At 42.2% G+C, this 11,166-nt stretch overlaps 1 protein-coding gene across 1 annotated transcript in view; it reads left to right on the top strand.

Moving 5' to 3' along the window:
* Positions 1 to 1,166: 1,166 nt before the first annotated feature.
* The window catches only part of TTC33 (tetratricopeptide repeat domain 33), a 47,442-nt gene continuing 37,442 nt past the window's right edge, over positions 1,167 to 11,166 (top strand). The window contains exons 1-2 of the mRNA XM_074166933.1: positions 1,167 to 1,207; positions 1,604 to 1,832. Coding sequence (XP_074023034.1) covers positions 1,612 to 1,832 — 221 coding nt within the window. The 5' untranslated portion in view covers positions 1,167 to 1,207; positions 1,604 to 1,611. The remainder of the gene's footprint in view (positions 1,208 to 1,603; positions 1,833 to 11,166) is intronic.

The following is an 11,166-nucleotide window of genomic DNA, read 5'->3' as shown; positions in this document are numbered from 1 at the left end:
GAATCTCTGTGTGCGCTGTCTTCTAGCGTTGTGTATGTTAAAAATTAACCGAGGGTTAAGTTAATGGCCGTTAACACTTGTTTTTAAAACAGTGGCAATTACTATTTTAGAATAAGGAGCAATGTGACAACAGCTTCCCACAGAATTCCCGGCTGGGCTGCTGGCGGTGCCCAGCTGTCACTGGCTGTTTTCCTTGAGATCCTGTGAACCCTTTTGCTGTAAAAAAAAAAAAAAAAAACCCCAACAAAAAAACAACCTGGAATTTGAGATGGAAGGAACGCTGGATACTTGGTGTCGAGGTCCCTACCCTGCCCTGCGGTGACTCGCCTTCTCTCTCTTCCCCTGCACCGCCGTGGATGTGTCTCGGTGTCTGAGTTGGGAGCAGTTTTAAACCCCGTAGCCTGTCTTTTCCTTCCCTTTAGGAGATAAACCCCTTCTTTCCAGCCTGGCTGTTTTTCCTGGCAGTGTTTCCTGTCCCCACAGTGGGGCGGTTGGAGCTGTGGGTGGCACAGAGGTGCCAGTCCCGCCTTCCATCGCTGTTGTCCCCGAAGTCGTGGCATCGCTTACCCGCTGTGCGAGCCAGTAAGTAACACACGGAGTCGGGGTGTTCGCTATTTGTTAGCAGTTCTGTGCAGAAATGGGTGCTATCTCTGCAAAGCTAGCACGCACAGCACTCATAGAGTCATCCATTTATACGTTGTAAATTAGCATAGTTAACATATTGGCTGTCTATCAACTTTTTACTGGTGCTTATCGTGTTCCTCATCTTGAAGCCGATGGGTGTGAAATGCCCTCGTCTCTGATTGAAAGTCCAGTGTCTGATTTGGATGCGCAGTGGGTGAGGGCCCTCAAGCGCAGGCGGCGTCCGCGCTTCTAGAGGGTGCTTTTCAGCCCGTAATTAGCCAAGCGCAGCTAAAGGGCACATTTTTAGCTGATTCGTGCGGTATAGCCAAGTTCCTTGGGCCATTAGCCCGCTGAAGTTCCTGTTTTTAGGTCTGTTTGTTCCTTTTAATCCAATGGTTTTGCCAAGACCCGCTCACCCCGGTGATTTACAGCGCTACCTTCCTCCCACCCCGCCTCCGCCCCTCGGCTCCCACAAGCGGTACTACCGGCCGCCGCTTCCGCTTCCCCTTCCCTGCCGCCCCGCCCTTCCGCTTCCTGCCGGCGGGAGTTCGAGGGGGCGGCGCGGCCTGCAGGACCGCCGCAGGTACCGCTCCCCGGCCCGGGGCTCCCACCGCGGGGGGCGGCGGTGGGGCCTCTCCCTGCCGCCTCCCCGCCGGTGGCGCTGGGCCGAGCCCCGGCCCCGGGGACGACACCCGGCTCCGCCGCCAGCGGCCGGGCCGAAGGCGTTTGGGCCCGCGGGGCCGGCGGGGCTCGCAGCGCTGTGGGGCAGTGGCCAGGCCCGAGGGGCCTCTCTCGCCGTGGACCCAGTCGCCTGACAGATATCCCTGGTGGAGCCCGTGGGCAGAGTCTGTGCGGGGGAGGGGCACTGGGTTACATAGTGTTGGTCTGGAATCAGGATGAGAAGAGGTGCATTTTTTTTTTCCCGCTGTGTACTTAAAAGCTAAATTTCCTAACAGTTTTTTTTTTTTTTTCTCTCCAGTTCTCCAAATGGCTTCTTTTGGGTGGAAGAGAAAGATCGGCGAGAAAGTTTCAAAAGCTACTTCCCAGCAATTTGAAGCAGAAGCGGCGGATGACAAGGACCTGGCTGATGATGATGATGCAAACTGGGTGCATGCAACTAAGCGAAGAAAGGAAATTCTCTTAGAAGACTGTGTAAAGAAGAGTAAGGAGCTGAAGGACGAAGGTGCAAGCTTGGCTGAAAATAGAAGGTACTAATGTTATCTTCTTCATTGAGTGAATAAGTGCTAAGTGATATTTTAATGCCTTCTCTAACCACTAGGTAACTTGTTAGCGTTCACGTGCGTTCACATTTTTCCTATTTGAAAAACTGATCACTCCTTTCATTCTACCTTTACTATCTGGTATTAAATGTGTTTTTTCCTTTGGTGGTGTTGGCAGCTGTGAAATGAGGTCTGTATTACATCTTATTTTTGTGTGTTGACATAACAAAAAAGTGGTGGAAGGAGAGAGATAGAAACTGATTGGATCTAAAAGTTGAAAGGGTGGATAAGATACAGTGAGATAAGCCGCACTGTAAGCAATGCTTTAGCTACTCTGGTAGCTTTCTAGTCTCTTCTAAATGTGTCTGTTCTCTTATTAGGTGTAAGCTTATTTCCACTTGTACGGTGCCTAGGCAAATACTGCAGAGCAGCTAACACGCTGTTAATAAGTCTAATGCTTTTGGAAGGTCAGGTTCAGGTGGCTGCTCTGAAAATGTTCTGGTACCCATACTGAGTCTTGAGAGTTCAGCAATTTTGGAATGATACTGCAAAGATGGCTCCGTTGTCCTATTATATTTCAAGCAGAAAGTACCCTTGGAGTTAAGGGAGGGCTAGAAGAGGGAAAGAGGGACTATAAATTACATACTGACTGTGTAATTTGGGTGGATCATCTTTGGAGGGGGGAAAAAATAGTTCCAAGAATAGTACCCTTAAAATTTTCAGGATGCTTAACATCTAAATCTGTATCCTGACTTTACTTGAATGAGCATCTCAGCTTTATTCATTGCCCCAGATCAGAGATAACATTATTGTCCTGGTAGAAACAATTCGGTAATAAGTCAGTATGTGCTCCTGTGCTGCTAAATTTTTTGTGTTAAGAAATTTCATCCTAAAAAAGGGTTCCCTGGGCAATATGGAGGAGAGAAAAACTTGAAAGTTTAAAGTAGGCAAGCTTATATATGATAATAAACAAATTATGTGTGTGGTCTGGTTTAATTTAAAAAATTATAAATAAAAAATGTCTTTGAGAAAAGGGCTTCTGTTCAAATATTTAAATACAGTTTCCTTTCTTTACTGTTCACTCGAATGGTGACACTGTTCAGGGGGGCAGTGATTCACTTATGTACATCGTTTTGTGTTGCTGAGTTCTGTAATTCCTGAATAAAATTCTGAAGCCTTTTAAAATTGATTTTAATTTAAACCAAATTAAGTTAAATCAGTTTTAAGCATGCTGTCGTTGTATTAATCAATACCTTTAATGCAGTAGCTGATAAGTCAGATACATTAATATTAATACTTGAAAACACATAATACACAAATTAACAGTCTTATTAACATCTTTGGTTTTAACGCTGGAAATAAATCATACAGTGGTCTATGGAAAGGCAAGGCTATCCTTTTCAAGATATAGAGACTGTGTTTTTAAGTTTGAGAAAACGAGTATTTCTAAATGTTTTCATTCTACATATGGTAATTACTAATATCTACTGTACTTACATATATTAAACAGAGATTGATTTTTATTTCTGTCTTTCTGTTCTACCTTTGTCTTTCTTGTATTTTGCATTAGTTGTTATATATCTTTTCTCTGGATTTTGGTGTTCTTTTTTGATTATTTGTTTTTGTGTAAAGTGTGATAAATCTCTTGAACAGCAGCAAATAATCTGTTGTATACCTGGTTTAGGGCAGGGAGATACAGACTGCTGCCTACTTATTTTGAGCCGCAGGTAATTTTTTGGTGCCTGTAATATCTTAAGTTGGTCATAGAGATTGAGCTTTCCTTTATCTGTCAGTTAGAAAACAATACAAAGGCTTCACCCTTCACCAAAGGCACCCCGGTAAGTATCAACAGAAGTGGTTTTTGTGAATTTAATGAGAGTTATATCTCATCAGAAGCGCTTATAAGAGCTACCGAGAAACACTGAATGGCTTATAACAGGTATGAGAAATAAGTAACAAGAAATTAAAGTGCAGCTTTTGGGAGGCTTATCACACTCCTTCATGTTAACGTTTATATCTGAGGCCTGACAGAAGCTCTAGCTTGGAACTGTAGTTTCTGTCGGTTACTCCAGCATACTCTGTAGAGTTAGGGCAGTGATGGTAGTACGGTGCTGTCAGGATACATCACTTTCAGGCAGATCTTTCTCTTAAAAAAATCCCACAACACATTTCACATATATTAGAGGCTAAACTCACAGTGGGGGGGCTTTTATTACTTTAACAGGTGGAATAGTTGACATCCCATTAAAGGCACCTTGAGGGTGCAGACTGAAAAGGAATGTTTATTCTCTCTGGTGGAAATTGGTTGCTGTAATTGTGTTTCAGATTTACATGGTTTGTTTCTGGAGTATACGTTTGTACAGCATAAGCAGACTCACATAAATAATTACTTAATGTAGATTGTTTCCTGAAACATCGAAGCATAATAATTAAAGTTTTGAGTTGGATTGTGTAGCATTTATGTAATAGGATGGTTATCTCCTCCATTGAAGAATCTCAGAAGAAAAGCAAATACTGAGCACTAGAGGGTAACTAAGGTGGTATCTGAGCTGGTGTTACTTGTGGAGTGGAGAAAAGAAAGGGATGCTGAAAGAAAACAGATTTGGGAAGAAGCAAGAGGCTAAATAAAGGGAAGAATGGCAAGTAGAAAGTTAACCTTCACTTTTTATGGAAAAGAGGCTCCAAGGTAACGTGCATGGCAAAATCAACATCCTGATTCAGTTCATCAGTCAGTGGTGAAAGGTGAGTTTTGTAAGCTGATCCACTATTGCTTAGCTAGAATAGCGATTACCCCCTTTATGCCTTGCTAGTCCGTTATCTTATTTTTTTGGTAAGGGAAGACAGTGACGGTGTTACACTCTCACTGTGGGTTTGTTCGTCTCTGGGTATGCAGGAAGTCCCTCTCTGTGGGAGAGTGAGGTGGGATTGACTTGTGGTTGTAAAGCGAGTCTCAGTGCTTCTTGGAGGGATTCAGTAGTGGGCTTCCTGGGGGTCAGGATTTGCACGGACTGCTTTCTTTGCCCTCTGGCAAACTCGGCAGTGGCATGGGTGAACTGGTTTGGAGGCAGCAGCCCTGCATGGGTTTTCAGCTTTTGTGGGAGCTGCTTGAGGAGTATTTGTACCTGCTGTACTGCGTGTGCGTGAACCCATTAAGCCGAGACTGAGGCAAAGAAGAAAAATGGTGCTAAAGATAACTGTTTCTGATCCACGTTTTAGTCTTTTTGTGGGATGGGAAGAAAGATGAGGAGACTACCAGAAACATGTGTTGAATTAGGTTAATTATCCCAGTGGGTCTGTTCGTGGCTTAGGAAATTCTGACCTAGAAACTTGATCAATAGGCAGTTGTGCAGGTGACTTGTGAGTCAGTGAGCTCACTGTGGGAATAGAAACAAAAGGAAGGTATGTGGAAGAAGTGGCATATTTGTGTAGTCTTTTCATGTGTGGGAAGGAGCAATTAAACAAACATGAAAACTTACACGTGGTCTTTTGGGAAAAGGAATATTGTCTGTTGGTGGAATGAATGGAGAATATTCCAGAGCAGAAATTGGTTTTGCTTATATGAAACTTATAATGCTGGTGTTTTATCTGTCTTGAGACACCAGTATGGATGTGGCCATATACACTGGAATTAAAACAAACAAAAACCCCAAAAAACCCACCAGCTCTTCCCCTGACAAAAACCCCCAACCATAATCCAGGCTAGATTTTTTGTGTTGGTAGTCTGATACTGTTTTAAATGCAGCACAGTCCAAAAGGATAAAAGTTCTTGTGCTCAGCCTCAGTGTTTTGAACACAACAGTTTGCAATTACAGTGTATTTTGACTGGTAGGTAGGTAGTCTTTGGCTGTGGACACAACCTTAAGAACAGATTTAGGCAAGATAAAACAATGAAGTTAATGTCCTCAAACATATAGCATGTAGAGACCTAACAGTAAGGAGAAGAAGAACGTCCATCAAGCTAGTATCTTCAGTGTAATTGAGTTGCTTATTTATATAGATGGCTCTGCAATCCAATTCCTTGTGCTGTTTTCAAGCTACAAGTATTTTTGTAGCTGGTCCAGTAGGTGGAGGCAGAGTTCTTCTCAACATACCCCGAATATGTGCAAAAAATGCTCATCTAAATACTTCATTTTCTTTTGCAAGGAGAAACTGCTGGGTTTAAATTCTTCTTGATTTGCATTTATTTTTTCAATTTTGCTACGTAAAAGTTAATACTACTTTACCTTCTGATGGTGTTTATTTACTATTCCATATTGCACTAAAAAAAATCTCCATCTGTGAAGGTGGTACTGATTGGGAAGATCATGTTTTTGATTGGAGCACTCTTAAGTTTTGACTGAGTATAGAGATTCATCTGTGTAAAATAAATAGTTGATAGTTGTCACTTGATGTGTAAATTTGACTGATAATAAGGTTTTACTCTTTCTTTCCTTCAGTTTTTGCAGCAGCAAGTTAAATAAGGAAAAGTCAACGTGCTATGAGCAGACTGGATAATAAGTCAATTTTCATGGAACTCTTCTAGAGGAATTAATTTTTGATAACAATTTAATTTTCTAAACTCAAAAAAAAAAAATTATCTTCTGTGAAGTGCTATTTATTCCACTTTTTAGTAGTTGAGACTTTTTTCCCCTCATGCTAATATGCCAACAGCAATTCAACATGTGTAGTTTATGATTCCTTAACTATATAAGCTGTAATTGAGTTTTGTCTTTCTCACTAGACACTGTTAGATGTCAGTGGCAGATGGTGAGAGGCACATTCCTTTAAATAAAAAGTCTGTTTAGCGTAGTGGTAAGTTAAGTGTTTTCAAAAAAATAATATATTTAACATATGAGCAGAAGGGTAATCCTTTTTCTAAATAAAGTTGGAAAGCCTTTCTGTCTTCTTCTTACAACATTTGTATTTGTTCAATTTACTCACGTCTTTCAGGTTTAGAGGATGATAAACTCTTGCTTGCTAATGAGTTAGGAAAGTGCTAAAGTAATAACATTGCTTTCAGATTATCTTGATAATTCATTTTGATGCAACTAACATGGTAAATGGCAAAGATCATTGTGTCAGAATTGCCTTTCAGTCCCTAATACTGATGTTACTTACATAATACAGGGTTAATAAAAAGGTTTCTTAGAAGATCCAAGAGCTATCTTTTGCAGAAACATTTCAGCAGTTTAATAGGCAGAGTTACCTGATGGAGTAGCCTGGGAGAAGTGGGGTATGTTAGAGAGAAGAGGGCTTCAGGAGAGCTGGTTGCGTTCTTTTCAAGTTATCTCCTCCAAGCTCAAGGGTGGCTCATCCTGATGAGGAGGAAATTGGGAAAAGTCAGGGACCTCCTGACAAAATCCAAGCATAAAATGGAAAAATACAAGAGGTGAGAGCAGGGTCACGTGACCCAGGATGACTATAGAGACCCTGTCTGATTATGCAGGGAGGGTGTTAGGAACGATAAAGCCCATCTGGAGTTGAATCTGCTGAGGGATGGGAAGGACAACGAGAGGAGCTTCTATAGGCATATCAGCAGCAAAAGGAAGACTGGGAAAAGTATGGGTCCTCTGCTGAATTGGGTAGAGAATCTAGTGACAAAGGATGGAGAACAGGCTGATGTACTCAATGTTGTCTTTGCCTTTGTCTTTACTGATAAGGCTTGTCTTCAGGAACCCCAGGCCCATGAGACCAGAGGCAAAGTCTGAAGCAAGGAAGACTTACCCTTGGTGGAGAGGAGGATTAGACTAGGAAATTTAGATAAACCTGACATATACAAGTTCGTGGGACCTGATGGGATGCATCCATGAGTGCTGGTGTCATGACAACTGGGGGTGGTTCCTGAAGGCTGCTAGAAAGTAAACTGCTTAACTTCATGAAGGGTAGGAAGGAGAATTTAGTGACTTACAGGCCTGTCAACCTCAAATCTGCCCCCGGGAAGGTGATGGAGCAAATAATTCTGGAAACCATTTGGAAACACAGGAATTACAGGAAGGTTATTGAGAGTAGGTGGCATCGATTGGCAAAGGGGAAATCGTGCTTGGCCAGCCTGGTAGATGACAGATTGACCAGAGGATGGTGTGGGCTTGCCATCTGTGTTGATACTCAGAATCCGGCTGGACAATAACCTGAACAACCTGCTTTAGCTGACCCTGCTTTGAGCATGGTGTTTGGACTAGGTGATCTCCAGAGGTCCGTTCTAATCTTGGCCATTCTTTAATTATATCCCGTTAAAAATACAGATGCACCCGTGGTGGGCGGTCTTTGCTCCAGCTTCTTCCCATCTCTGTCTGTTAACTGACCTCATTTGAAGCAAAGATGTGTTTTAGAAGTTAAAAATTTAAAAGGATTGACTCAGCAGATAATCTGGGAATCTACAAATTTATCTTTGATTTCTCGCTCCTAGAATAGGAGCTGTTTGGCTACTGATATATTGCATCAGGAATGTTGACTTCCATAAGAGTGATCTGAAAGCCTAACAAAGTTGGTTTTTGTAATTAAGTGTAGGGAAAATCTGGAAAATGCTTACGATGAAACTAGGAGAATGTAGTAAGTAGTCGCTCCTACTGTTCCTTGTAGGCTGAAAATAACTGGTATCTGTCTTGGACATAATTTGCATACCAGGAAAAATTAGCCATTCCATGTAGTGTTTACCTCATTTCAGAGTGAATGACCAATACCAGTCAAATAAATATGGAAATTTTTAACCTCAGTAATTGTTAGCTCTGATTAGGTTGAGTGTTTTCTGAGGTCAAAATGGAAAAATACGGAGAAAATAGGTAGGTTTATCACTCTAAGTGAAACTGTATAGTACAAATAGGGGCTTGATTAAAATGGTCATGACTTCTCATCAAAATACCTGATCACTTTTTAACGTTTTTCAATGTTTAGCATTACTGCCTATTGTGTGTATACATAATAAACTTACTGGCTGTTAGCTTCCTTGAGAATGCCTTACACGTGATACGCTCACTAAAATAAGGCTAAGGGTGTGTAAACTGTGACTCTTGAGTGCAGAACACATGAGCTGAAACAGAAAACATGCTCTGAACAAGCATGGACTTACCTCCGTTTTTGGGGAAAAGCACATGTTGCAGCTTCTCTCTTACTAGTCAGAACATATGGTTTGTTTTGCAGGCCTCAGCCTTCCTACAGAATAATAATTAAAAAAAAGTACAGAGAGTGTTTCAGAGCGTTTAACACCCTCCTGTAAACTGCCATGTGAAGTAACATGGTAATTTTCTCTTTAAGTTAGTTTTTATTGCTAGCTTTATTGTTTTTCCTCACTTACTGTTAGAGTTGTTTCCTGGTGATGTCTTCTCTCATTGAGGAGGAAGTTTCTTGTAGAATGTTAGATTTAAGAAGTTCTTTTTGTATAAATTGCCATTTATCTTTTATTTAGCTATTTTCCTTTTGTTCTGGCAAACATTATTTTCCAGCAACTGGTTATTATTTGGCAAAGCAGGAGTTCAGTTTTGAAACCGTTACTAATTTAGTGCAGATTTTTCTGAGCGTGTACAAGAATTGTAGATTATTTAAACTGTACGCAGAGTTTGAATAATATCAAACTTTATATAATATCTTTTTGTTAGAATTATTGTTACTTGAGGATATTGAATTGTTACATTGTGGTATCCATCTGCATTTGAATGTGTGCATATTTATGTAGTTATGCATTTGTAAATAGAAACAGAAGGAATATTCATGGAACAACTCTAGACTGTGGAACCATTTACACATACGCATACATATTTATATTGTCCTTAAGTAGAAAATGTAATTTAATTGAAGCCTGTATATCATCCTCTATAACTTTAGGCCAAAAATAGAATAGTTTGGGATGGAACAGACATTTGAAGGTTACCTAGTCCAAGCCCCCTGCAATGAGTAGGGGCATCTACAACTAGATCAGGTTTCTCAGAGCCCTGTCCAACCTGACTCTGAATGTTTCCAGGGATGGGGCATCTACCACCTCTCTGGGCAACCTGTGCCAGTGTTTCACCACCCTCATTATAGAAACATTCTTCCTTGTATCTATTCTGAATCTACCTTCTTTTACTTTAAAACCATTACCCCTTGTCCTATTGCAACAGCCCCTGCTAAAAAAATCTGTCCCTATCTTTCTTAAAAGTTCCCTTTAAGTACTGAAATGCTACAGTAAGGTCTCCCGGAGCCTTCTCTTTTCCAGGCTGAACAACCCCACCTCTCTCTGCCTGTCTTCATAGGAGAGATGCTCCAGTGCTCCATTTTTGTGGCCCTCTGCTGGACCTGTTCCAACATGTCCATGTCTCTCCTGTGCTGAGGACTCCAGAGCTGGATGCAGTACTCCAGGTGGGGTCTCGCTGAAGCGGAGTAGAGGCGGAGAATCACCTCCCTTGACTTGCTGGCCACGCTTCTTTTGATGCAGCCCAGGATGCGGTTGGTTTTCTGGGCTGCCAGAGCACATTGCCAGCTCATGTCCACCTTTTCATCCACTTTTTGATCCACCTTTTCATCCACTAGCAGCCCCAAATCCTTCTCAATAGGGCAGCTCTCAATCCCTTCATCCTGCAGCCTGTATCAATACTGGGGGTTGCCCCAACCCAAGTGGACAAAATTGCACTTGGTCTTGTTGAACTTCATGAGGTTCACTTCTCAAGCTCTTCCGGGTCCCTCTGGATGGCATCCGGTGCCTCAGCTGTGTCAATTGCCCTACTCATTTTGGTGTTGTCTGCAAACTTGCTGAGGGTGCACTCAATCCCAGTATGTCATGATGAAGGTATCAAACAGTACCGCTCCAAATATGGACCCCTGAGGGACGCCACTTGTCACCAATCTCCATCTGGATATTAAGCCATTGACCACCACTCTCTGTGTGCAAGCATCCAACTATTCCTCATCCACCGAACAGTCCACCCGTCAAATCCATATCTCTCCAATTTAGAGAGAAGGATGTTTTGTGGGACTGAGTTAAAGGCCTTAGAGAAGTGCAGCTAGATGACATCCATAGCTGTTCCCTTGTCCACTGATGGTGTCACTCCATCAGGGAAGGCCGATAGGTTGATTAGGCAGGATTTGCCCTTGGTGAGGGCATGCTGGCTGTCAAGATGTGAATCTGTTTGTTCAAGGTCTCTTCACAATGAAAGAAGAAGGAGATATTAGCATAATTCAGCTCATTTAAGAGCTTAAATTGCAATTGGCAGGCTCCTGTTGTTCACTGATAACTCTCTAGATAGGTTATGCAGGTACTGGGACCTTGCTGAACGGGGTGGCTGAGGACAAGCCGTGAGAGTGCTGGCTGGCCACAGCCCTGGCAGGGGCTGCTCTGTAAGACATAGAGTAACGCTGCCCAGGAACGTTGCCT

The sequence above is a fragment of the Numenius arquata genome, chromosome Z (assembly GCF_964106895.1).
Source record: "Numenius arquata chromosome Z, bNumArq3.hap1.1, whole genome shotgun sequence".
In the NCBI taxonomy this organism is placed as follows: Eukaryota; Metazoa; Chordata; class Aves; order Charadriiformes; family Scolopacidae; genus Numenius; species Numenius arquata.
The sequence above is the reverse complement of the archived record's forward strand: the minus strand, read 5'-3'. Positions and strand labels throughout refer to the sequence as shown.